General features: G+C 31.1%; 2 protein-coding genes and 1 pseudogene across 3 annotated transcripts; 1 reads left to right on the forward strand and 2 right to left on the reverse strand.

The window, feature by feature from the left end:
• The first annotated feature begins 418 nt into the window (after positions 1 to 418).
• Positions 419 to 2,605, forward strand: LOC107605380 (subtilisin-like protease SBT4.8 pseudogene; annotated as a pseudogene).
• An 11,480-nt stretch (positions 2,606 to 14,085) lies between these two features.
• On the reverse strand, positions 14,086 to 16,551 carry LOC107648511 (uncharacterized). Of its 2 annotated transcripts, XR_015886187.1 has the most exons (4): positions 15,875 to 16,551; positions 14,687 to 15,702; positions 14,347 to 14,597; positions 14,086 to 14,133 (listed from the first exon to the last, which is right to left on the reverse strand). XR_015886187.1 is itself a non-coding variant. In XM_021105186.2 (3 exons), exons 1-3 carry the CDS (start codon positions 16,526 to 16,528, stop codon positions 14,549 to 14,551), a joined length of 1,719 nt encoding a protein of 572 aa, XP_020960845.2. In that variant the 5' UTR covers positions 16,529 to 16,551; the 3' UTR covers positions 14,086 to 14,548. The 2 variants fall into 2 exon arrangements, 1 of the variants encoding a protein (XP_020960845.2); XM_021105186.2 differs by having other exon boundaries at positions 14,086 to 14,597.
• Positions 16,552 to 17,091: 540 nt separating this feature from the next.
• Positions 17,092 to 26,938, reverse strand: LOC110263608 (uncharacterized). The gene is made up of 4 exons (XM_021105185.2): positions 26,134 to 26,938; positions 25,009 to 26,057; positions 24,765 to 24,918; positions 17,092 to 17,403 (listed from the first exon to the last, which is right to left on the reverse strand). The coding sequence occupies exons 1-3, from the start codon at positions 26,788 to 26,790 to the stop codon at positions 24,873 to 24,875; spliced, it is 1,752 nt and encodes a 583-aa protein (XP_020960844.2). The 5' UTR covers positions 26,791 to 26,938; the 3' UTR covers positions 17,092 to 17,403; positions 24,765 to 24,872.
• Between the last annotated feature and the right edge of the window lie 608 nt (positions 26,939 to 27,546).

The following is a 27,546-nucleotide window of genomic DNA, read 5'->3' on the forward strand; positions in this document are numbered from 1 at the left end:
TAAATAATTAATAACAACCGTATTTTGTTAAGAGTATTAAGAGTGTTTGATGAATGGCTAATAATTTTTTTTTTTATGTTGCATAATAATTAAAAACAATTATATATAAGAAAAGAAAAAGTTTAGGAGCTAACACTTTTATTAAAATTTGACTAGTATTTAACTAATAAAAAAAATAAATAATTCTATACCATTAAAAATATTAATAATAATTAATTAATAACTATAAATCACAAAATCTACTAGCCCTAATATTTCTAATAAGAAAATTCATTTATGACAGAAGGAGAAAAAGGTTGAAAATCTCATTTTAATTATTTTGATCTTATCAATAAACATACATTATCTCTTAAGACATCAATTATATTTTATATATGTAATCAAGTCATTGGATACATGTATCTAACATACTTGAACAATGGCCAACTATAATTTTCTTCTTTTCTTATATGTCTATTTCATCATAAAATTCTTAGTAAGTAGTGCTAATGATGCTAATAGAAATCTTCACATTGTATACATGGGATCACTCCCAAACCATAATTATTCTCTAACATCCCACCATCTTAGTATGCTGCAACAAACTACTAATTATAATGATGCAACAATTCACATGGTTAAAAGTTATCATAAGAGCTTTAATGGTTTTGCTGCAATGATCACCAACCAAGAAAGAGAAAAGCTCAAAAACATGGAAGGAGTGGTTTCTGTTTTCCCAAGCAAATCACTCAAACTTCACACTACAAGGTCTTGGGACTTCATGGGGTTCAAAGAATCGATACAGAGAAACAAAACCGGTGAGAGTGATGTTATAATCGGAGTTATAGACACCGGAATCTGGCCGGAGTCAGAGAGCTTCAACGATCATGGTTTCGGTCCAATTCCCAAAAAGTGGAAAGGTGCATGCAAAGGTGGTAAAAACTTCAGATGTAACAATAAAATAATCAGTGCAAGATACTATGTAAAAGATCAACCTTCAGCAAGAGACATTGTTGGGCATGGAAGCCACACAGCATCAATTGCAGCAGGGAATAAAGTAGTGGGAGCAAGCTTCTATGGAATTGCCGAAGGAGTTGCAAGAGGAGGTGTTCCATCGGCAAGAATTGCTGCTTATAGTGTGTGTAGTGAACAAGGATGCACAGATGATGCCATATTGGCTGCTTTTGATGATGCCATTGCCGATGGTGTGGATCTGATCACAATTTCAATTGGGGGAGATGAGCAAATGACCTTTGATGAAGACATCATAGCAATTGGATCTTTTCATGCAATGGAAAAAGGGATCCTCACTATACACTCTGCAGGTAACAATGGCCCTAACATTGTAACATTTAGTGTATCACCTTGGTTATTCACTGTTGCAGCTACTACTATGGATCGTAGAATCATTGATAACGTTTTGCTTGGCAATGGATTAATGATTTCGGGGAAGTCAATAAATGGGTTTGCATCAAATGGGACAAAGATTCCATTGATCCATGGAAAGTTTGCTTCAAGTCCAGCATGTCCATCAGAGAAAGATGCCGAATTTTGTTTTTGTTTGGACCCCAATCGCATAAAGGGAAAAGTCGTCTTGTGTAGAACTTCATTTGGTTATGCAGCGGGTCTTGAATTAGGTGCATTTGGCTCAATTGCAATTTCTTATGAATATGATGCTCAAGTAGTTTCTTATCCTGCAGTAGGCATAGATCCAAAGGTTTATGATGTTGCTTTGTCTTATGCAAATTCCACTACCACCCCTAGTGCTGAAATATTGAGTAGTGCAGGCTTTATAAACAATACTGCTCCAATTGTTGCTGAATTCTCTTCTGTAGGACCCAATATGCTAATCAAAGAAATTATGAAGCCAGACATAAGTGCTCCTGGTATAGAAATTTTGGCTGCTTATTCACCTCTTGCACCACCTTCTCAGGATAAAAGAGATAAAAGATCTGTGAAATACAATATACTCTCTGGAACCTCAATGTCATGCCCCCATGTTGCTGGTGCAGTCGCATATGTTAAGACTTTTCATCCTAATTGGTCTCCGGCAGCTATTAAGTCTTCTCTTATGACCACTGCAAAACCAATGAATGGAAGTGAACTCGCAGAATTCTCCTATGGATCAGGATTTTTGGACCCAGTTAGAGCCATAAATCCTGGTCTAGTTTTTGATGTTTCCAAAGATGACTATGTGAATTTGCTTTGCAGAATTGGGTATGATACATCGAAAGTTCAAAAAATCTCAGGAGACAAAAGTGTTTGCCCTTCATCATCGTCTCATCATCATCTGCCAATGGCAAAAGATTTTAATTATCCTGCAATTGCGGCTGAGATTGAACCAATAAAACCATTTAGGATTAATTTCACAAGAACAGTTACAAATGTTGGATTTGCTAACTCTACCTATAAGGCTTTCTTCCAACAACATTCTGGCATCAACATCACTGTTGTGCCTAACATACTCAAGTTTAAATGTCTCAAGGAGAAACAATCTTTTGTTGTTCATGTTGTTGGAGGGAAATTTAGTGACAAAAGTGTAGTTTCATCGTCACTGTCGTGGACCGATGGAACACATAGTGTAAGGTGTCCAATTATTTTACGTGTTATAAAAGTAGGAGCATGATGATCTTTTTGGTACAGTTGAATAAAAAATAAAAATTTGAACCAACATCTAACTTTGTTTATTATTTTCTTATATTTTTATAAATCTTATCTCGTGTATGTAACAATTAATTAATCAATGATAAATTTTTAAATGAAATTTAGATCCATAACAAATTAGTCCTTCGTATGCCAGATTAAGGGATACCATGAAAAGAAAATTAGAACTTGATTGACTATCTGAATTAAAAATTATAATATAGATCTTTTAATATGAACTATATAATAAAATTAAAATAAATTTATATAATTCTAATTCCATACTCTAATTATTTATAAATTATAATCAAGTATAGTGGATATTAGAATTAGAATTGAATTTGAAATTCTGAACTTCATATACGCAAATGAACCCTTGGATTTTTTTTATGATCAATTCGATTAGCTGGATAAATTCATTAATTTTTCTATAGAATTAGGATACAATTAACAAAAGGAGAACTCATGTTACCGAAGAAAGCTTTTAAATGCACAATTATTTTCAACAAAACAAAATGAAATTTTGAAGTAACTGTGCAAAAATAAAATGTTCCAAATATTTTAAAGTAAGCTTAATAAGGAGGGAATTTCTTAGCAAAATCCATAAGATTCTTAATATAAATATTAATAAATTATTTTATACACTTATTTAAGTGTTACTTTTTGACAAAACAAGGAAAAAGATATAAGTTTAAAAGTTTTTTTTGGTGACTATAAGTTTAAAAGTTTGAATATATTAACTAACTTTTTTAAAATTTTTACATGCACAATTAAAAATAAACAAAAAGAATTTTGTGAACAAAAAGAAAAAGCAAAAATAAAGAAATTAGGATTTAGGACTGACAGTCAATAAAATCCAGCTTGGTAAATCTTTTGAGAGTACTACGCCTTGTGTTTGATAGTAAAAAGGATATGAGATTGACCCAAAAAAAAAAAAACAACGATATGAGATTGTACTTTTAGCCTTGAAAGGCTGGTGGTGCTTTTGAAATTAACTATAAAAATACTTCCCCAAACTAGCGTGTGTTTTTTGCGATTTTGAATTAATGTTCAAGTACAAGTCTTTTTACTATACAAGTTCTGGATATTCATTATCTCTAAAATGTGCTTTTTATGGCAGGTATGTTTCACACGCTTTTTTAACAGATTTTTCAATCAATCAACAAAGACTAAGATGGACACTGAATCCAGTTTTGTTTTGAAGCCTTACCGAGAGGATCAGATTTTTCGACAATGTGTATTGGCCGACTTATAGAAATGGATTTCTCCCCAAGCTGACTTATAGTTATGTTCCTGAGTCGATGCTCGCTGGCGTCGCTAGGCGCTGCTGCTGGGAAGAACGCTGCTGCCTGCTGGGTCAGTGCTCGCTGGGAACTGGGAAGAAGTCTTTGGTGCTGGTGGCTGGTGGGAACTGAGAAGTGTAAAAGGCTTCGAGAAGAGCCTGAGAGCAGCAAATTGCATAAGCTTCAACTGACATCAAACTGCATAAACAAATAAATTGAACAACAAAATAAATTTAGCACCAATTTACAAAATCAAGCAATTTACCAAATCATTAAACAACCAGCAATAATATCAACAATAACTTAATTCAACAAAACTAATTCAACAATATCCTGTTTCTCGTAACATATACTAAATCATTCAACAATATCCTGTTTCAACAGAATAGCAAAACAAAACACAACAGAGACAGTTTCAGTAATTCAACAGAATAAAACAAACCAGAAGCAGTTGAAGCAATTGGAGATGAAGTAATGAACAACAGCAATTTCAATCAAGTTACATACTTGACTCGGTGGCTGCGACGTGGTGGGAGGAACGGTCTCTCGCCGGCGCTGGTAGGTGCAGAGAGCGAGGCTTTGAGAGCTAGGGAGAGGCGACTAGGTTTCGTTCTTCCTTGGGGGTGGGGCTTGGGGGTTACTGGGATTAGGGTAGGCTAGATTAACGTTCATTGTTTTGTTGGGGGGGGGGGGGGCGCTTGGTTTTTTTAGGGTTTTTTTATTTGGTTGGAGTTTTCATTGCCTGAATCGAAAATCGAACCGAACTGTAATAAAAATAGCAAAATATTTCTTTTTGGTTTTTTTAATTATCGGTTTTCGATTTTTTAATTCGATTGATCGGTTTAGTTCGATCCAGATCGGTTTTGAACACCCCTAATTAAGATGGGAGAATGTTGGTGGGTAATTATGAAAATGGAAAGAGAGATATAGTCAAAGGGTAATTTAGTAATTTTATGTTATTATTTTTTGAAAATCATTTTTGTTAAAATTTGAATCTTTTAGGTGTCAAAATAATTATTTACTCTTAATTTTATTATGAAGGAATAAAGATGATTAGTTTGGTTTCATGAGTTTTCAGTCGAAGAATAATTTGTATAGCTCAGTTACAAACAGGGACAAAAAATTTCTTGTCTTTGTGGTCTACCTTTAGAAAAGTTCTAAAGACAAAATCCAAAAATGAATTAACACCATGTTGATAATTCTCAATATGTCTTGGTAAACTAGTCCACTTTTTGTCCATTACTTTGTCAACCAAAATAAAAGATACGATGTTTTAGACTAACTATAAGTGATTTTTTCAATCAAGAGCTTATTACTTCTAAAGAATTTTTAGAAGTCAACCACAAATGTTCAAAAGAGAACATCTCAACCAATCATAAAACTAACAATTTGTATATAACAAATTATGCAAAGAGGCTTAAGCAATCAATCAATCACTAAATATTCTTAACAATTAAATCTGCAAACAAATTTAAAAAGATAATATATTAAATGATTTACCTGTAGTGCAGTTAAATGTCTAAAATAGTGGCAGCTACAGAGAGACGCACTATTTGATTCCCTTTTTCTGGTTTTAAAGAGACAAACTACAACAGCAACAAAGAATAAAAATATAAGCAAACATAACCATAACTGTAATACTAATGTTACTATCACTTCCATGACTACACACTAGCATTAGCACCTATAAATCAAACAAAACCCACCAAAAGACACTAGTTACCACGTAAAAAAAGCACCTTCAACCTATCTACCGGCACAAATAGACAAATTCACTATACTTAGTGAACCAAAACACTTTTCTGATTTATGACATCCAAAAATTAACAACAAAATCAAACTTATTTGCATTGAACTGTTCAAAGAGACTCAAAATAATAGCACATGAGTAGAAGCCACCAAACCAATCAACCATATACAAATCTTCATAATTGTGGTAATATTTTTCTATTTTAAATCAATGACCAAAACAAAGCAATGACCAAAATCAATATTAAAAACAACACAAAATCAGAACAGCATTTTCAAATAACCAATTACCAAATCAAAACCAGAATAGCACTACACCAAATCAATATTAAAATCAAAATAAAATCAAAATAGCATTTTCAGAGAACCAATTTCCAAATCAAAACCACACAGCATTATACTAAATCAATATAAAATTAATATTAAAATCAAAACAAAACCAGAACAACATTTTCAGAGAATTAATCATAGTTGTTAAAATCGAACCGGTCAGACTACTGAGTCATTGGGTTACTGATTCAACCGATAAATTGCTGGTTGAACCGATCTCACATAAGTAAAACATATAAAATAGCTAAAAACTTAAAAATTAACAGTTAAAAAACATATCTCCAATAACATTTTAATAAACATTAAGTCTCAAATCCTAAATATAAGTAATACGAAAATAAACATACAATTTGTTAGTATTATTACATAAACAACTCAATTTAACACAATGAAAATAACAATTCATGGATTATATTCAAGGAGTAATTTCAAAGTCTGGATATCTTTCTTCATCTGACAAATCTGGAGCTACATCCTTATTGGTTTCAGTCTGATTTGCATTTTCCACAGATCTTCAATGTTTTGATTGAATTGGTGTCTCACCACACCTGGCACCTTTCGACATGCCTCAATATCTCCGCCTTTTCCAGCCAAATGATGCTTAACCCAGTTAATTCCTCCACCCCTAATAAGCTTCTCGCAATAAATACATAACAGAACAGTTTTTCCTTTATCCACAATTTGTTTACAATAGTCCCATGCAGGATCAGTTTTTTCTCTATTTCTATTTTTTTGGGTTCCAATTATTGGATCAGGAGTTGATCCTTGTTCCTAAGAAGTTGGTATTTCTGATGGCGTATTTAACGAAGCCATCATAAATTCCTAATCAACCAAGACTAAATGACTAATCTCCAAGAATAATGTACAACAATAATCCACTAACAACTAAGAATAATATACAACAGCAACCAACATATATAACAGATAATCAACAATCAACAATCTAACAACAATGGATAATCAACAAACTGAATAGAAATCAAACATAAATCAACAATCAAGAGAAATCAAACAGAAATCAACATATATAACAAATTAACAACAATATGTTACAAAAAATTGAACAATCAACAATCTAAATTCTAACATAAATCAAACAGAAATCAACATACATAATGAATATCATTAATCAATTAATTCTAACTAAAGTACTAAATTATTGAAAATTTGTAATCCTGAATAACTTAAAATAAAAATTAAAAATACATACCTGGAGGCTGGAGGGACGAGCAGAGAAGACGGAGATCGGAAGTGACGAGCAGTAGCAATAGCAGTAGGCCAGTAGCAGTAGGCGACGAGCAGTAGCAGTAGCAGTAGCAGTAGCAGGAGGCGACTTGAATCTTCGATGGAGGTGCTTCTTGGCTGTGGTGGGTGGCGCACTGGTGTGGTTGCCTCCTGCGAGCACGGTGAGCCGGGCGAGGTGGCGCTGCCGCGCTGGCTGAACGGGTCTCCCTCACAGCCTCACACTCTCTGTCTCAGGCTCTCAGCTCTCAGGTGGTCTCTCATGGCCAAAAGGTTTGGGAAAGGAAACAGGGAAAGGGGATGGACTGATGGAGGCGTTAGGGTTTCAGGTTTAGCAGCTCAGTTTACTGAGTTTTTTTTTTTTTAAATTTTAATCGAAACAACATCCTTTCAGGGAAGGAGAAAAAAAGAAAAAAAAAAGAGTTCGAACCGGTCCGGATTAAATGAAACTCGCCGGTTCACCGAGTTTGGCCAAACTCAACCGATTTAAATCGGGTCTTTCTGGTTTGATTTCTTATTCGGTCAAAAAGCTCATCCGGACCAGTTTTGTCACCGGTTCACTGATTTTCCGTTGTCTAAACCTATCTAAGAGAATGGTTTTAAGGCGTTGCAAAATTTGGCGTTGCTAAAGGCCATATTTGTTGTAGTAGTAATACTTGAAACTAAGGTGGATTTGGGCCTAGACGTAAGGTCTAGACTCCTTTGGATGAAGAATCTGACTTGTTCTCTGGGATGGTGGATGTTCCAGCATCCTCGCTTGGACGGTGGTAGGAGTACTTGTAAAGAATTTCGATGCTTAAGTTAGCACAGGTTTAAAACAGGTTTAAGTGAATTGAGATTAATACCTTATTTTGATGAGGTTATTTATACAAATAGGTGATGGCTTGGCTGTCACTCCTAATCTTTTCACTCATAATAGTGGGCAGTTTCTTCCTCAATATATGGGGATTTATCCCACGTTGAGGTAGTGGTTCAGCGGTGAATAATATCTGAAGTAGTGTTTGACATGGTCTTACCTGCCATGCAAATTGGGTGGGATTCGGATTATGGCGCTCATGTCCAAGTAGATCGGGTAGGTGGACCCGTACGTCTAACTGGACTAGTATGGTTAAATCTGTTTGGCTTCTATAGATCCTTTGTGGAATTGGATTTGTAAAATTGGGCCATGACTTTTTTTTTGGGTCATGGTATGAATAGTGCCCCTACTCATGAATGAGTTTATTGAAGTTGGATCTCGTGCAAAGAAGTTTGTCGAGCTATTACTTTAAGGGCTTGTTTGGATGAGCTTTTAAGAAAAGATCTTTTTTCGAGTTATCTTTTTTTAAAAGATCTTATAGAGAAGTAAAAGTAATTTTATGTTTGGATATCTCATGTAAAAAGGTCTTTTTATCAATCAATTATGTTTGGGTATAACAATATAAAAGTACTTTTTTGTTTATTTATTACATGAAAAACATCTTTTTTTAAGGAAAAAAGATCTTTTAAAAAAAGATGTAAATTACAGCTTCTCAAAAAAGATCTTTTTTTTATTTTACTAGTGCTTTTACTTTTACTACTAGAAATTTGCCAAACACGTTAAAAAATAAAAAAAAGATCTTTTTTCATTGAAAAAAGATCTTTTTTTAACAAAATAATGGCGCCCAAACATGCACTAAGTCTGTTGAGAAGCCGTACAGGAGCAACACGTCTTACTTGAGTAGGTCGATATTCTCGACGTGATTTGAAACAACGTAGATAGACAACTCGATGTTATTTAATTAGACTGGCGTTTTATCTTTCCATAATTGTTTGCGCGTCTTTTCAATTTTTTTTATAACCATGCACAACATTTAGAAAGGGTAGAGTTACCTTTTACCCCTACTAATAGTTATATATACATAGCCTCCTTCTTCTTCTTTCTTTTTCTTTCATTTCACTTTTTTTTTCTGTAAAAACTCCATATTTTTCTTTGATTTCTCATTCTACCAAAGTTTCTAGAAGCACTCATCCTTTTTATTCTCTTCTTCGTATTTCAGGTTGGCGTTTTTTCTTAGAACATCTTCTTTATCTTGGGGCATTACTTTCAATGTAGTTTGCTTTATGTACCAGTTTGGTGAATAAAATATAGATCATACTTTATGATTTGTTGATTATAGAATGCCATTAGTTATATAATGATTATTATCAAAATCATCTTGCTTCTGACTTCTTTTGTATAGTATCACTTTTATTTCTCAATATTTTTATAATGGTCAATTAGTGATGTTTTGTTTGGTAATGTAATCGTAATAGTAGATCTTGCAATAATGATCAGAATATTCAGGAGTGGGCTTTATCAATCTGGCTTTAATTTTGATGATAGATCGACTAACTTTGATAAAGTTGATATATAACTAAAGCTGCACTAATAAAACTGATATGTAGTTGATTAACTACTGTATATTATCTGGTTCAAAATAATCTTTTATTTGGATAAATTGATATCTATTAAACTGAAAAACTCTGAGCTAAATCTTAGAATTGTGAGTTTTTTTTTTTTAGATTGATGATGAAAATGGTGTCCATATTTTTATAAGTTTTTATAATTTTGTCGATAGATCCAGACTAAAAGTTAAGTTACTATGTGTTAGGATAATGTTTAGGTTTAGGAATTAAATTTTATGTAATGTAAAAAACCGAAGTTTTATTACTTTTGCTATAATTTTTAAAGAGTTTTGTATTTTGACTTTTGAGCTTTTGTTTTGTGTTGGTTATTTATAAAAAAAAATTATTTTATTTCATTGAGGATATAAAATATAAAGTACAGTACATAAATTAAAATAAAAAAAATAAATAAAAAATTTAAAAAAGTAAGATGTTTAAAAGAAATTCATCTTTTTAGAGAATGTTGATATTTATTTTTAATAAAAAAAATTTTTTATTAAAATAAAAATTGATAGTCATCTTAGATTAATGTCTTAAATTTAAATTATGCACATCAAGTATAAATTATAGTTGTTAGATAACGAGTATTACACTGTTATATGTTTGAGCTTTTTCTATTACTATATCGATAATTTTTATATTATTGTAATTTTTTTATTTTTTTAATCATATTTCTTTGCTAAACATCGTATTCTAAATTATATATATAATTTTTATTTTTTTTGGTGACTTTATATAATTTTTATTTGATATTATTTAATATAAGTCAGATTTTTTCCAAAATTAATCTTAAACAATAAGATATGCTGCCCGGCATTCGCACAGGCTACTCTACTATTAATATGGATTTGAATGTAGAATTTGGACTATGAAAAGTGAGATTGAGTCAAATTTCTAGGGAGCATGTGACATAGAACAAGGAAAATATTTTAATCGCAAACGCGTTCCCGTAAGTCCATAACATCCTCTGTTTTAATTAACCAACAACTTTTGATTGTTTACGAAGGAAAACTTTGTTGCAATTTGTATCTAGTAGGTAAAAATTTATGGACAATTATCTTTATATAAAATTAATATTTAAAAATTATTAAATGAGTTGATAAATTTAATTAAATTATCATTTAATAATTTTTAATTATAAATTTTATATAAAAATAATTATATGTAAGTATTCACTTGCATAATATCTACTATGTTATCACTTTTAATTAGACTTTGATAAATATAAAAAAACCTAATACATATATTTTTAGTTGCTAATTATCAACAAAAATTTTATATATATTAAAAGTTAATTATTAAATTAGTTATCATGTATTTATATATAAACTAATATTTTTACTCGTAATTATATTATAGGAATATAAATTTTTTAAAATTATATCGATTTTATCCAGACATTATAGATTATAGCACAAAAGATTTATAGAATCAAACTACTTTTACAAAAAGATCGTAAGGGACAAAAGTTCCCATCGGCTAAGAAGACCAGGATCTCCGTAGATAAAAATTCAAATAATAAGATTTTTAGTTTTTATTTTCATGTGAAAGAGTTTGATTTATTACTAATAGTTAATTTTAATATTCATTATCTAAAATTTAAAAAGATTTAATTTGTATACTTTTGATTAGGTGTTAAGTTTGTTGCACAAATAGAAATAATTATTTTTTATGCTTGCTATTTAAAAATATTTTTTTTCTTTATGTATATAAAAATATAATTAAATATTAGCATAAAAAATTATATTGATAGTTATAAAATTAACTCAAAATCAATTTTTTTTAAACAATTGAATCTTGATTTTAACTTTTAATCATAACATTAGTATTATCTCTAAATTATATTTAATAAATATTTAAAAGAAGAGAAATAAAAATAAAAATAAAAATTAGAAAGATAAGCAGTAAAAAATTAAAACTAAATAAAAAAACTAAAAAAATATGTTTATAATAATAATAATATGTTTTATTTGAATAATATTATTTTGTTAATTTTATTTTGTATAGAACAAAAAGATAGAAAAAATAGAGAATGAGAAAAAAAAGAGAGAAAGATAAAAATAAAGATTGAGAGAGAGAATTTGTTAATGTTAAAAGAAAAATTTTATTTTAATTATAATAAAAAATATCAGGTGACACATTTTGATTTGTCTAATCACTAATATAAAATATAAATTATAAATTATATATATAGTGGAAAGGGAAGAGAAAAATAGAAAAAAGAAAAGAGATAGATGAGAGAATTTAGGAATGGAGTTTACTAATTTTGCAGGAAAATATTTTCTCTCAATTTTAATAAGAGAATATCATGTGACACATTTGGTTATTAAATTAGATAATAATATATAATAAATTATGTATCGAGTGAGAAGGGTAGAGAGAAATAGAAAAGAGAGAGAGGTAGATGAGAGAATTTAAGAAGGTGGTTTATTAATTTTGGAGGAAAATATTTTCTCTCAAATTTAATAAGAGTGTCATGTGAATATTAGGAATTATAGAGGCATGCTACACATACAAGCATTTTTGGCTTACAAGTTGGCACAAGCCCAACAAAACATACGCTCCCACATTCAAGAGTAAATACTAAATACACACGTTATTCAACTACTTCCTGTTTCCAAAGCGCGCTACTCACCATACATTATGAACGATTCTTCTTCTTCTTCTTCTTCCTCCATGAAAACGAGTTTCTTGCCAAATTTGTTCGATCTCCTTCGATTTTCATGGTTTCTGAATCAAGCTTTGAAATCGTTTTGAAGATAATGGAACTTAAAAAATACACTCAAACGATTATAGAAATACACCCAAACGATTACAGAAATACACCCAAAAGATTATAGAAATACACCCAAACGGTTACAGGAATTCACCCAAACGATTATAGAAATACACCCAAAGGATTACAGAAATACACTCAAAGGATTACAAAAATACACCCAAAGGATTTAAGAAATACACCCAAAATTCGTTGAAGTACACCTTATGCATAATTCAGAACTCTTCCTCTTTCTCTTCCTCGTCTTCTGCTGCTTCTTCTTCATTTTCTTATTTCATATTCTCATAATTCTTTTTGGAGGAAAAAATTAAACAAAGAAGAAAAAAATACATAATGTTGCAAAATCAAAAGAAGAATGAGGAGAAACACGACGATGAAGATGAAACACTTCAAAAACGATTTCAGAGTTTGATGTCAAAAAACAATGGAAATCGAGAATAACGAAGAAAGAGAACAGAGAGAAAAGCATGTAAATGAAAAAGGAGAAAGAGAAGACAGAAATTCGAAAAAGGAAACGAAATCCTTTCAAAAATTAAAAATCTGTTAGAAGCACGTTTGATTAGAGAACTTGTAAGACTTGTATAACAAAATCACTTATATGTAGAGATTAATTCAATAATATATAAAAGAGATAGAGTGAATGAAGAAATAAGAAGGATAGATAAATAAAAAAAAAAGAGGAGACAACTCTTTAAATAAATTTTAATTAATAACTACAAATACTACAATAATTTATCTTGTATGTTTTGTTAATAGGCACTTATTTTGAGGAAGTCACAAAAATACCAAAAATATGATTTATTTATATCTTTATATTTTAAATAAAGATAATATTTTTATAATATACTAAAATTTAATTTTATAATTTATTATTTAATAATAAAAAAAATATTTATATATAAAAATAATTATAATATTTTTATTAGAGTATTTGTCTTGCTATTAAAGCGTAAATTACTTTTCAATGGTACATAGGTCTTACCATGTCAAAAAGAAGATAGGCCTAGCGTGATGTTTGTAAATTATTATACAATCTCGCTACGTTACCAACATCATTTTTGTCAACTCTTATTTATAAATATGTTTAATAGAAGTGTTTTTGTGGATGTGTCTAATAAAAATATTTTTTTTATGGCTGTATCTGATAGAAGTGTTTTTATAGATGTATTTCTTGGATGTGTCTCTTTATACATATATTTAAAATATAATACATACTTATTGTTAGTAATAAATTGACAGATAATATATTGGTACCCTATACTTTTCCATTATTATATTAAAATTAAAGAGAAATTTGTATTTAAAGAAAAAAAAATTGTTTTAAGGGTATCTTGTATTTGCTTATTAAAATTTGTATGCTTTTGCCAAAAAAATGTATATTATAGAAACTAAACATTTTGTTACTTATCACTTATCATCTACCATTCAGTTACAAAGAATTAATGATCCTCACAAAATTGGGATATAAAAAATTGCTTCCAAATTCCATAAAAATCAGAATTTCAGATATTACTATTTTTTTTTTAAAAAAGACCGAATATAGTAGAGGTACAAAATTAAAATTTCAGATATTACTAAACAATTTAAAAAAAAAAAGAGAAAAATGAATAGTAACGATGTAAAGTAAAGAAGTGGATTAACACTATTAAAAGTATCTAATATCTATACCAAAAAAAGAAAGAAGAAAACATTATTTTTTTTCCTCTTCATTATAAACAAAATTTATTCCTGGATCAAATACATGATATGCAGCTCTTTTTCTATATACCCATTAATTTGTTTTTACAAATTTTTCTAATATTACATTTATCCTTCAATGACAAACTCATGAGCCAAACTAGTCGTCTTCATTCCTTCATTCATCCCTCCTTTCCTTTGTGAGAATGAGTTTTTCAAATTTGTCTAAATGCATCAACAAAAACATTTTTAGTTTCTAATTACTCTTAGTATTGCCAGTCATCTTTAGTTTCTAAACCACCTACTACCTTCCAATTTTTTTTATTTGGAAATTGGAAAAGTTGTTGAATAACCTCAATCCTCATCATAAGAGAGACAAAAAAGTAACTCGGTCTTAAAACTATGTGATAAGAATAATACAACCTAACCTACTCTGTTCAAGATAACATATTCCTAACAGCAACATCTATGCTACAGTAGTCTTCCCTTTAATGTCTTGGTCTTCAGCAGCAAACCTGTCCACAATGGATAGGGTCATGAATTATTAAGTTTGAGACATTATAATAATAGAAAGAACAGTGAGAAGAGAAAGGTGCATGCTTACACATAGTACTTCATATGGGGACCAACTTTAAGATTACCCTTGGATTCAACCTTAGCAGAAAAATTACCATCGGTTTGGAGCTTGACTCTGACATAAGGAACAAAGTTAATATAATCATTTGGACCCTCAATATCCATTTTAATATCCATATAATCTGTATTAATGAAGACATAGATCAGACTTTCTTTGCTTGTGTGGTGACAACAAAAAACGTCAGACACCATCCCTATCTCATCCAAATCATTCACATGCACAACTGCCGCGGGTTTCTTCTTAGACAAGTCATAGATCCACCAAATAGATACAAAATCAATAATAAGAAGAAAATCACTGCAACCCAAACGAACGAATTTCCTATAAGCTCGGTAATCACGAACCGGCGGAAAATTGCACTCAAAGGGGCTCCAAATGTTGGCATTCAAATCATATGACATGAGCCATTGATTCACATCATCAGAATAATACAACACAATGAGGGTTTCCCACAAAAAGTAAGAGTGAGGATCCATGCGCACGCTAGCGGGCACTTCCCTCTTTTCCCAAAATTCTGATTTTAGGTTGTAGATATCAACCCATAAATCATCACCAATGAAGCACAATTTGCCATCGTATGGAATTATTATGGGGCGCAATTGGTCAGGGAAGAAGATGGTTCTGCATAAACTCCAAATCCAAGTATGACCATCATACTTGAGGCACCACATTTTTTCAGCGTAATCAAAAACCCGTTCTGTTGCAATATTCTCATCCAGGTAACCAATAAAGAACAAGCTGAGACCAACGGAACAAAATTCTTTAAATGGTAATCTAGAATAGGTTGCTTCACCATTTGGAAGAGGCCATTGGACAGTTACAGGACCTCCGTCTTCAAGATCAACAGTTCCACTCTTCATGAAGTTGGCCTCACTGATAGTTAACATCCGGCGCCTGTAGGGTGTACTTCTATCTCCATCATCCACATTTTCCACCAACATATATATGCATTTTGGATCACAACAACCAGCATCATCTTGTAACTAAGAAAACAATCATAATATTTAGGACAAAATTAGATCACCAGTTTAAAACAATTATCTATCAAATAGAAAGCATTTCAGTATTTAAGTATTGATAATAAATCGAATCCTGGCGAGAGATGGGATATGAAACCAAAAATTATATAAAGGATAAGAGCATGCAGAAATCTACCTCAGCTTCAGACTCCCTGCACATGCCATTAGCAACTTCTCCCGAAACCGCCGCAACAACACTTCCCCACCACTCTTCAAAATCAGAATCGTATTGAACATGATCCAAATCCCTAATATGATTGACGGCCTTAGCCATCAAATTCTTACCATCCCTTTTGCCCACCACAAATGCAGTGAAACTGCAAGCCTTCACAACAACCGCTCCGATCCCAAAGCTTTCCGCGTTATCCACGAGCCAACTGGCGAAGTCCTTTGCCCCTTTGCTGTTGTCGGCGAACGGTAGGGGAGGTTGGTTATGCGAAGTTGAATGAAGGAGGAGGATGAGGTTCTCCTTGGGTAGGTCTTCGGGATCGTAAGTTCGAGCATCTACGACCTCCAAAACGAGGCCTTTCGACTCTAACAAATCGCAGAGGCGCTTCGCTAGGGCTTCTGCAGTTGAAAATCCGATTCGCGAAACGAACAGGATCTTGCCACGAGGATTGCGTTTGGGTTGCTCTTGATGGAGTGTTATGAGATTCTCTTTGTGGGGGCGGAGGTGAGACTTGTAGATTAAGAAGGATGCGGCAGCGGCCGCCGCCGCCGCCGCCGCCACGCTGGACAGGATAGCGGATACCGATACATCCCTCGGTAACGAAGGCAACCAAAGGGGCATTATTGGCTATAAGCTCAATTTTTTAATAAGGATCCCGCCAGTAATTATAATACTCCCTAAACTTCCATTATACACATTGTATAAATATTTCATTAGCTCCTTGTACATTTTCTTTTAATAAACATAATAAAGATAATTATAATAGTTAAAATATGGCATTAGTAGACTTAAAATGCAAATACTTTCTTATATTAGAGTAAATGTTAAAATATAAAATAAATACATATTAAAAATAAATTAATTTATATATATTTATATATAATAATTAATTTAGTAAATAATTTTTAATTTGCAAAAAAATTAAATATGTTTGCTGATATTCATATGTCATATGAAAATATTAGCTTAGTAATATGCTTAATATGACTATAATATAATCCCGACATACTTTTCTTTTTGTAATTTTTTCTATTATAAAAAGAACAATCTTTATTCTTTATGAAAAGATAGAATGCATTGGACCATTATCCTCTTAATTTATTCGAATTATTTAACCATAATAACTATCACATACAGATATTATTATTATTATATAAAGACGATAACTAAGATATGTTAGATAATTTTACATAAAAACGTGTTCATATGAATAGTTATACGTTTAGCCATGCGAAACATCTTAATCTTACAACTCACCGTCAGAATTGAAATTACAACAGGTATGGCCTTAGGCAACTTCTATTCTTAGACATCTTACAAGATGACTCAATGTCCTTCATTCATCCCTCCTTTTCTTTGTGAGAATGAGTTTTTCAAATTTGTCTAAATGCATCAACAAAAACGATCATCAACTTTCTTTCTCCCCTGCATAATTGGACACATTGCTCTGTCCCACTAAAATCTTAGCAGAGCCAACTTTTGTAATTTGTACATATCTAATTTCACAGGTCCATCTAGTGTACAGATGCATTTTGGTACAGATTTTTGTTTTTATTTGGTTTAAAAGCGTGTCACTAAAAGTGTGGCTTAAAAAGAAAGTGTTACCCTTAATCGTTAACTTGGCTCTGATACCAATTTTACTCTTCGTATTTTACTTCGAATAAGTTTATAATTTGCAAAAAATATTGACAATTTCTACTAGTATTTATAATTCTGATTTCATTTGTATATTTTTTTTTTAATTTTGTTTTAGTTTATAATATTTTTTTTTGCAAGGATTATTGTATATAAAATCTTTTATCTGTTTGTCTTTTCTTTAATATAATTTCTCAAATCTTCAAAAACTTCTTTTATTTCTACACTTTCTGTTGTTTCTAAATATCTTTTTAATTTTTCAACCTCATTCTCCATTTTTTCTTTCAACAGCTTTAATTCTTTTAAGTCATAATATGGTCTTTCAGGCATTTATAAATTTTTTAAGTTTAACTCCAACTTGTTTATATTTATTCTTATTTCTATCCTTTTTATTATAAGGTCATCAATTTCGATCTGAATATTAATTCCCTTTTATACTCTTTTATTTTACTTTTTAATTTTTTCGCTCTTTTTCTTTTTATTTTATTTTCTGGTCTTTCAATCTTTGTATGCTTCATTATTTATTTTAGAATTTCTGCAAATTCTATCATCGCTTCATCACTATTTTCTAGAGATTCTATTAATTTTTCTAGCTCTTCAACTTCTCTTTTTAACTTGTCATAGATTATTTTTAGAGCTTCAAATGCTCTTTGATTTATTTCAGAAAACTGCAAATAATTCAAACGATTTTCTCTTTCAAAGAGCTCTTGTTTCTTATCTTGATAAGTTACATATATTTCTTCTTTATTTATTGTCATAATTTAGTATTTAGGGTTTCATTTAATTTTTCGACCTTTTTTGTTAATTCTTTTATTTCAGAATTTTCTTCTTTAATCTTTAACTTAGATAAACTTAAAGGGCTATTAATTTTAGATTCTCTTATTTGAAAATTTGATGAAACCAATTTTTCTGATGGTTCTTTTAATAATAGAACTGAGTTTTCAATAGCTTTATATTTTGGTATTTCTGTTTTTACAATTTTCTGAAATAGTTCATCGACATAAATTCTTTCTCTGTTTTTAAATATTATACTATGATGGCTATTTGTTAAAGCATAATTTATTGCATATGTTATTGAAAATGGTTCATCATCTTGTTCCATTAGATTCTTTCTATGAAATTTATAAGCCAAACTTATAGATCTTCCAAGATTTTCAGTTGATAAAGGTATAGCATATCCAAGATGGACATTAAATTTAACATTTACGTTTGCCAAATTTCCATGAACAATTCCAATTATTTGATCTATCGGGTCATCAGTAATTCTTTTGTCACAGATTGCTAAACTTATTGGTGAATTAATTCCTTTCATATATGTAGATTTGAGTAAGACTTGTATAGTACTAATATGAATCCATCCAATTTTAGATCTTTTTTGTTGATCCTTAATTTTCTCAATCTGTTTACTTAATTCTTCATTATTTATCAAAGCTATTTCAAGTTCTCCATTGGCAGATTTTATCTTTATAGGAGCTTCAAGTTGAATTTTTCCATAGTATATTATATTTTTTCTATTAAAAACTTCTTTTAAAAGATTTTGTTTATTAAAATTTTTATTTGATTTGAGATTTAATTCTGTTTTTAGAACAGCCTGCTTTTCATTATCTAATAAAGCAGTTAATCTATAATAATCAGATTCTTCTGTTAATTCTAAACTTTATAAATAATTCATAATTGAAAGACTAGAATGAAGATGTACCTTTCTGGAGAAAAACTTCCTTTATTCAGTATATTTTACATAAGGAGTTTTTATCTCCAGAGGGGAGATTGTAGATATTAACTCCAGAAGGGAGTTTAGAACTATTTTTCCCTAAGGGGATTCTTCCTCAGACTATAGAATCGCCTCGGCAGCTTCCTCCTTGCTCTCCTAGCATATGAGTACTCTTAGCCTCCTGCTTTCTATTGTCTGATGCCTTTACAATTGCCTAAGCAACCTATTTATAATAGTTGGGTTTGATGGACAATTCCCATCCTTACCCTTCTTATGACGTCATTGCTTACGTCATTGTTTGTTCTCTTTCACCAGCTATATTGTTGGTGCTCTATGACCTAAGTGCTTACGTCACTATGCAATAATGTTGAGAGATGCTTCAGATGCGCTGTCCTCTTCTTTTATCATGTGACCGTCAGATACATTGTCTTCTTCCTTCATCATGTGAGTTGATTCCGTTTCATTATTGCTTTCTTCAGATATCTCTGAGGCACATAGCTGGCACTTGTGGTCTTCTCTGTCTTTTATCAAATAGCAGAGATTCCTCTTTATCCTTTCAGGGAGCTTTTCTAAAAGTCTAGATAAGTTGTAGAATGCTGATTCAAATTCCACCAAGAGTCTCATCTCTCTTTCTTCAATTTCATTTCTTTTACTGGACACAAGCAGAGTATTTCTACTTTTATAATTAATCCTTGTGTGAGATTCCTTCGTTATTTTTTGAGTTCTTTCAAAGACCCTTACTAATGTGCTGGCTAGCCTTCCTTCATGACTGTAAATTGTTAAATCTTGAATCTGATCAATTGGTTGAAAATTTCCTGGGAAGACGGACATGAATATTACTTGGTGTACTGGAACTAAGCATTCTTCTTCTTCATTAAAAATAGGTTGACTGTTTGTAAATTTTAGGGATATATCCCTTGGATTTACATTGTCAATCATATTTTTAAATCTCTTTACTGCATCAACGAATCCTGCAGGAAACTCACTAATAATTTTTAGATCATTAAAAATTAAGATTGTATCAATTAATCCATACTGAAAAAACTGATAGGTGTCAGATGGGGAAGCATCTGGAAATATAACCAGCTTTGTTAGCTGTTCTTTGGCAATAGGATAATATCCCAAAATTGCCCTTTTTTCTTCAGTCCAATTCAGGACTATGTTAAGGGTTTCTCTGAGATTTGATCTACAGACCCTTTTCTTTTCCTTGATTTCAGCCCTTGTAGGAATGTTTCTGATTATCCCTGTTCTCTGGGTTTGAATTGAAGCTTTATCTGCTCTTTTTAGGGTTTGCTCTGGATGGAGAGCTTCATATTCCCTGAAGGATTCCTTTGCTTCTTCCAGTGTTAGAAACCCTCCTTTATGAATTATCCTTGATTGGTGTGTGAATGGTGCTACTTTTTCCCAGGCATCATATACTCCTTTCATGGGGCCATTATAAATTACATAATATTTTTTATCTTGGGTGGATTTTTTAATGATTTCAGCAATTGTTTTATTTTCTGAAATTTTTTCTTCACCTGATTTGTCCACCACGCTTAGCTGGCTGAACTCTGATGGTTTTGCTTGTTGTGTTGATTTCATTGCTTCGATGGCCTTCTTGAGAGATTGGATCTGTGTCCTTATTTGCTGACAATGCTTGCATTTTTCGAGTTCTTGCTCATATTTTTGAATTTCTTGATCTAATGCGTTGTAGACGAACTCCATTCTCTTGTTAATGTATCTGCAATAACATTTTTGTCACCCTTAATATATTCAATTTTTATTGGATATTGTAACAAAAATAATTGCCATCTTACCAATCATCCATGATTATAATCAACTTTTAAATTATATCGTATGAAACCTGTTAGGTAACTTGAATCTGTCCTTAATGTAAATTCTTTGGGTAGTAAATCAATTTTCCATTTCTTAAGAGATTTAATTGCTGCTAGAGTTTCCTTTTCATTAGTGGTATATCTCTGTTCTGTTGGAGTAAAAGTCCTTGAAATATACCTGCAAAGTAATTCCTTTGGGGAATCTTTAGAATCTAGTGATTCTTTTTCTTGTTCCAAACTTTTTATAGCTTTCTTAGCTTTTAGACATCCTGACCAGGTTATGTCTGAAGCATCTGTTTCTACTATTAAATAGTCATTTTCTTCTGGAATATAAAGTTCTGGAAGTTTTTCACATAATTCTTTAATCTTTTGAATTTGCATACTATCTTTTTCATCCCATTTCTATTCTTTTTTAGTACTTATTTTTGGAAATAAGCTTTTAGTGTATTCTGTTATATTCTTTAAAAATCCTTGATCAGAAATATAATTTATACACCCTAAAAATCTTTGTAATTATTTTCTATCTTCTATTTTACTAGGAAATAAATTTACCTTTTCTAGGACATTTGGCTGAAGTTTTAGCTTTCCTTGAGTGGATAGAATTAATCCAAGAAACTCTATTTCTTGTTTTGCTATTCTTGCTTTCTTTTTGCTAAGAACTAATCCTTTTTCTTTACATCTTTCTAAAACTATTAATAATTTTTGAAGATGATCTTCTCTATCCTGTTTTATAAAAATTAGTATATCATCAATGTACACTAAAACAAATTCATTTAACTCTTTTAGATTTTCTTCCATAAATCTTTGATAAATACCTGGGGCTTGTTTTAATCCGAATGGCAATACATTCCATTCATATAGCAACACACTTGTTGATTCTTTTGTTGGACAAGTAAAAGCAGTTAATTTCTTTGTTTCTTCGTCTAAACGAAGTTGCCAATATCCTGATTTTGCATCAAGAGATGAAAACCAAGTTGCTCCTTTGATTTTTTCTAAAATAGAATCTTTTCTTGGAAGTTTATGAGCATCACCAATAGTTGCTTCATTCATCTTCTTATAGTTAATAACCATTCTTTGTTTTCCCCTTTTAATTTCATTATTGTTTTCAACATAAAAAGCTGGAGCCGCATGAGGACTTTTACTTAATCTTATAATTCTTTTTTCCAAAAGATCTCTACATTCTAGTGAAAACTCTTCTCTATCTCTTGCGGAATAAGGAATTTTATTTGGAACATTTATCTCTTTTGTCGGATCTTTTAATTTAATACTTACTAATTCGTTATTTGTATTTTTAATATCTAAAGATTTTTAGCACAAATTTTATCTAAAAGTTCTTCTATCTTTATTTCAAGATTATTTTTTGGGATATTTATCTGAAAGTATAAATTTAAATAACATGTTTCTAATATAGAAAATATTTTAAATTTTAAGATCTTATCTATAGTAGTAGTCGGTATTTTTATACGTTTTGATTTTTGATTTATTGAAGAATCGTATGGAGCTTTTAAAACTATATATGTTAATTCTTGAATGAATGGATGATATAGTTTTAAAAAATTATTTCCTATGATAAAATCCATTCCAGAATCTAACATATATATAGATGGAACAATGAACCTATAATTTTGAATAAAAATTTCAACCATCTCTGCTTTTTGGTCAATTTTATGTATTGATTTGTCAGCTATTCTAACTCTTAATGGTTTCTTTAATTTTTTCCAATCAAGTTTTATATTTGAACTAGCAAAGCATTGTGTTGCTCCAGAATCTATGAAAGCATTTATAAACTTTTCTGTTATTTTTATAGTAATAAATGTAGCATTATTACTCAGTCTCTGAGTCTGTTTCCGAGACATATTCAAAAATATAGTCTAAGTTATCATCAGATTCCTCTAAAGGTTCCATGAAACAAGACTTAGCAATTTCTATTTGTTTAGTAAGATCTTTTTTATCCTTCTTTTTCGGACATTCATTTGCATAGTGTCCTTCTTCTTGGCAATACCAACATTTACAATTTTCTTTTTTATTCGGGCAATAGTTATTTCTTTGTCTTTTGTTTTTATTATTATTTTTCTTTCTAAAATATCTCTTTTTTCTCCAGTTTGGATAGTATTTTCTTTTTCTAAATTGATATTTTTTTTTTCTTTGAAAATTTTTATTAAGACCATATTTTTGAGGTATCTCTTCATTATCTTGACAGCAAATTCTAATTATATTTGCAAATCTTTTTTGAGTTGCTTCTTGCATACAACGTTCTTTTATTTCCTCTCTTATTGCAGATGTTGCTCCACCAAAGTTATTTTCAATTGTTCCTCTATTTATTTCTCTTATAAATCTTCCCATTATAAATTCATTAGCAGGATATGGAAGTTTTGTTATATACATACTAAGATAATGATTTTTATCTTCTTCTTTTAATTTGTAATAATGTATTCTATATTCACATATATAAGACTCCACATTACATAGATCATATATCTGAATATTAGCTAAATGATTTTTTGCTTCTTGATATTCTTTATTATAAACTTCTTGTCTATGATCTATAATATTTTTTCCAAAAAATTCTTTATATAGAATCATCATTATATATAATATCTTATCATAAGCTGTAGTTTTTGTTGCTAATTCTTCTATTATTTGGTTTTCTATTGATGTCATATAATCTCTTATAGTTCCTTTAGTATGAAACCCTATGTAATTCCAAATATCTCTTCCAGACAATTCACTAAGTTTTGGATTAGTAAAGGCCTCTAATAAAAAGGAATTCAACCAATTTTCGAAAATTTCTTTTTTGTTCTTTTTACAGTCTAAATCGAGCATTCTTTCTCCTTCCATTTCCTGGATTTTAGGAACATATTTTGATGGTATTTTTGTATATTTTGAATCTTTATTTATAAAACCTTTTTTAAAAGCATAATTATCAAAACATGTTTCCCATTTAAATTGAGATTGATTATCCTTAAATGTTCTAGCTTCATTTTTTACTTGTATTGGAATTGCTGGTTCTTCGTCACTTGAATAATCTAGAATGTGTTCTTCATTTTCTATATTTTCAGAATTTACTAATTCTTCTTCTATTTGAAAACCCTGTTCCATAATATTATTTTCTTGAGCCATTTTTAATTGTTTAAAAAGCATTGTAACTTCTTCTAATCTTTCCTCAATATTCATAATTTTAGTGGTGGTTTTACTTTTAAATCTGTTATGTTGATTATATTTTGAAATTTTTCTTCCTTGGGATTCTCTTTTTCCTTATTTCTTTGAAATTTTATGGTTACTAATATTTCTTCAAGCATATCTACTATAGAATTTAATTGTGGGTTAAAAGTATGGTAAAGATGTGGGGAATCATTTCCATGGTAACATTTTTTAGAAATTCCATGTGAAAAATAAGTTTTTTCAGGTTTTTGAAGTCCTTCAATAAAACTTATAGTAAAATAAAGATTTTGAGAAAAATCATTTTGTATTGATTTTAAGAATTCGGTGTCATTACAGTTAACATTAGTTAAAATCATTAATTTTTGATCTATTAATTTTGATAACTTAATTATTTCTTCTCTTAAATCTTCTAATTTACTTTTTTTCCATTAGGTGACGCTTTTCTTTGTGAAGAGCTACGGTTTTAAAAAGTGTAGTTTAGTAAACAAATCTTTAAATCTGTATAACTTTTGATCTGTACCCTATAATTCACTAATTTAACATTGAAGAAAATTCCTATATGATCTTATATCTTCAACAAAACATATTCTTATTAATATAATGGCCACCACACTAGTATGATGCACAAAACTAAGCTAAGCTACAATCTTCTCTTTAATTCAGTGTCTTGATCACCAACAGCAAACCTGTACAAAGAAACTCAATGGATAGAGTGAGCAAGTTTGAAACAGTATAATAATTATAAACAAAGAAAGCAGAGAAAGGTTCATGCTTACATATAGAGTTTGCTATAGGAACCAACTTTAAGATTACCCTTGGATTCAACCTTGGCAGAAAATTTACCATCAATTTGGAGCTTGACTCTAGCATAAGGAACAGAGTCAAGATCACCACCACGTTCCTCAACAACCTTTTCATTTAGTTCCATGAAGAGATAAATCAGACTTTCCTCGCTGCTGTAGTGGCAACAAAAAACATATGACACCCGTCCAGTCAGATCTTCCAAACCATTCACGTGCACATCTGCCACGAGTTTCTTCCTAGAAAAGTCATAAATGTACCACATAGCTGCAGAGTTAACAATGAGTAAATAATCACTGCATGCCAAACGAATGAGTTTCCTTGGATAAGAATCACGAATTGGCGGAAACTCCCACCAGCAAAGGACTTCCCAAAGGTTGGCCTCGAAATCATATGAGATGAACCGCTGTTTCTTACCAAAAGAACAATAAAACACAACGAAGGTCTTCTTATGAGGCTTCGTTCTGTCCTCCCACAAAAAGTAAGATTTAGCATTCTGAAACAAATACGTATCTTTGGACACTTCCCTTTTTTCCCATAAATCTAATTTTGGATAGTAAATTTCAACCCAATATCCACCTTCAGTGTCACCCCCAAAGATGCACACTTTGCCATGGTATGGGACCACTATGGGATTCATCCGGTAGTAGAACATGCTTCCGCATAAACTCCAAATCCAAGTAGAACCATCGTACTTGAGGCACCACATTTTTTCAGGGAAAAAATGTTCCGATTCCAGCTCAAATTCAAATTTTGGTCCATTATTACACATGATACCACCAGCAGTGAACAAGTTGCCACCAAGGGAACAAAATCCTTGAAAAGTTGGTAATTTGGAATTGATTATTAGATCATCTGCAAGAGGCCACTGGGCAGTTACAGGACCTCCATCTTCAAGATCAACACTTCCATTGGCCTCAGAGATGATTAACATTCTGCGCCTGAAGGTTCTTTTTCTATCTACTACATCCACATTTTCCACCAACATATATATGCTTTTTGGATCAGAACAACCAACATCAACCTAGAATTAGAACAACAATCATAGTGTTTAGAATAAAATTATATAAGAAATTAAAACGTCATAGTTATAAACTGACCTCAGGTTCAGATTCCCTGCCATTAGCAACTGTATCTCCCGAAACCGCCGCAACAACACTTCCCCACCACTCTTCAAAATCAGAATCGTATTGAACATGATCCAAATCCCTAATATGATTGACGGCCTTAGCCATCAAATTCTTCCCATCCCTTTTGCCCACGACAAATGCAGTGAAACTGCAAGCCTTCACAACAACCGCTCCGATCCCAGAGCTCTCCGCGTTATGCACGAGCCAACTGGCGAAGACCTTTGCTCCTTTGCGTTTAAGGGAGTACGGAAAGGGAGGTTGGTTCCAAATATGCGAAGTTGAATGAAGGAGGAGGATGAGGTTCTCCTTGGGTAGGTCTTCGGGATCGTAAGTCCGAGCATCTACGACCTCCAAAACGAGGCCTTTGGACTCTAACAAATCGCAGAGGCGCTTCGCTAGGGCTTCTGCAGTTGAATATTGGATTCGCGAAACGAACAGGATCTTGCCACGAGGATTGCGTTTGGGTTGCTCTTGATGGAGTGTTATGAGATTCTCTTTGTGGAGGCGGAGGTGAGACTTGTAGATTAAGAAGGATGCGGCAGTGGCGGCCGCCGCCGCCGCCGCCACGCTGGACAGGATAGCAGATACCGATACATCCCTCGGTAACGAAGGCAACCAAAGGGGCATTAATGGCTATAAGCTCAATTTTGATGCAGCCGTCGAAGAAGGTGGCGCTGGGGTAGTGATTCGATGTTCATGTAGTAGATTTCACGTCAAATTCAGTCAAATTATTTAATAATTTTTAATGTAAAATCGACTCCACCTGAGTTTTTACTTCTTTCTTCTTTTCCTTGGTAATTAGGGATTCGAGATTCTGATGGCAACAACATGGAAGCATCAAGCATCCCTTAACAGTTAAGCAGTACGTAACACTCCCCAGTCCACAGTGCTACTACATTCTGCATGTGTCTTTGGCCTGAAACTTCTTGTACACGGGCCGTATTTGTCAATACAGGAAGCCGTATAAAATTTTGAAAAACACCCTACAATTCAATAACTAAGTGTTATACTTACACCAAAGTTTGGTTAATATCTAAAAAAATAAAAATAAAGGTATAAAATATAAAAAAGGATTTTAACTAATAACACAAAATTATCTATCAAAAAATATTATTATTTTGTTCTCTTCATTAAAAACTAAAATTGCTTTTTGGATTCGATAAAACATAAATAATATCACACATTCAAAAAATATCAAAATACAAGCTATATTAACATTCTAATTTTAATAAAAATTAATTTTACAAAAATACGTTCATACTAACATTTATTTTGTAGAATTAATTTTAATTAAAATTAGATTGATGTCAATGTAATTTATGTTTGGATATTTTTTTGTCAAATGTAATTTTAAAAAAATGAATATTATTTAGATAATATTAG

Source organism: Arachis ipaensis, chromosome B6, assembly GCF_059453495.1.
Source record: "Arachis ipaensis isolate K30076 ecotype BB chromosome B6, ASM5945349v1, whole genome shotgun sequence".
NCBI classification, from domain to species: Eukaryota; Viridiplantae; Streptophyta; class Magnoliopsida; order Fabales; family Fabaceae; genus Arachis; species Arachis ipaensis.

Excerpts from the sequence above, each read along its gene's own strand:
- LOC107648511 (XM_021105186.2), bottom strand. The coding sequence starts at position 16,528 with ATGCCCCTTTGGTTGCCTTCGTTACCGAGGGATGTATCGGTATCCGCT. Across the intron at positions 15,703-15,874 it reads GCAGGGAGTCTGAAGCTGAG|TTACAAGATGATGCTGGTTG; the intron begins GTAGATTTCTGC and ends TTGTTTTCTTAG. Across the intron at positions 14,598-14,686 it reads CCCCATATGAAGTACTATGT|GTTTGCTGCTGAAGACCAAG; the intron begins GTAAGCATGCAC and ends CATTGTGGACAG.
- LOC110263608 (XM_021105185.2), bottom strand. The coding sequence starts at position 26,790 with ATGCCCCTTTGGTTGCCTTCGTTACCGAGGGATGTATCGGTATCTGCT. Across the intron at positions 26,058-26,133 it reads GCAGGGAATCTGAACCTGAG|GTTGATGTTGGTTGTTCTGA; the intron begins GTCAGTTTATAA and ends TTCTAATTCTAG. Across the intron at positions 24,919-25,008 it reads TCCTATAGCAAACTCTATAT|GTTTGCTGTTGGTGATCAAG; the intron begins GTAAGCATGAAC and ends TTCTTTGTACAG.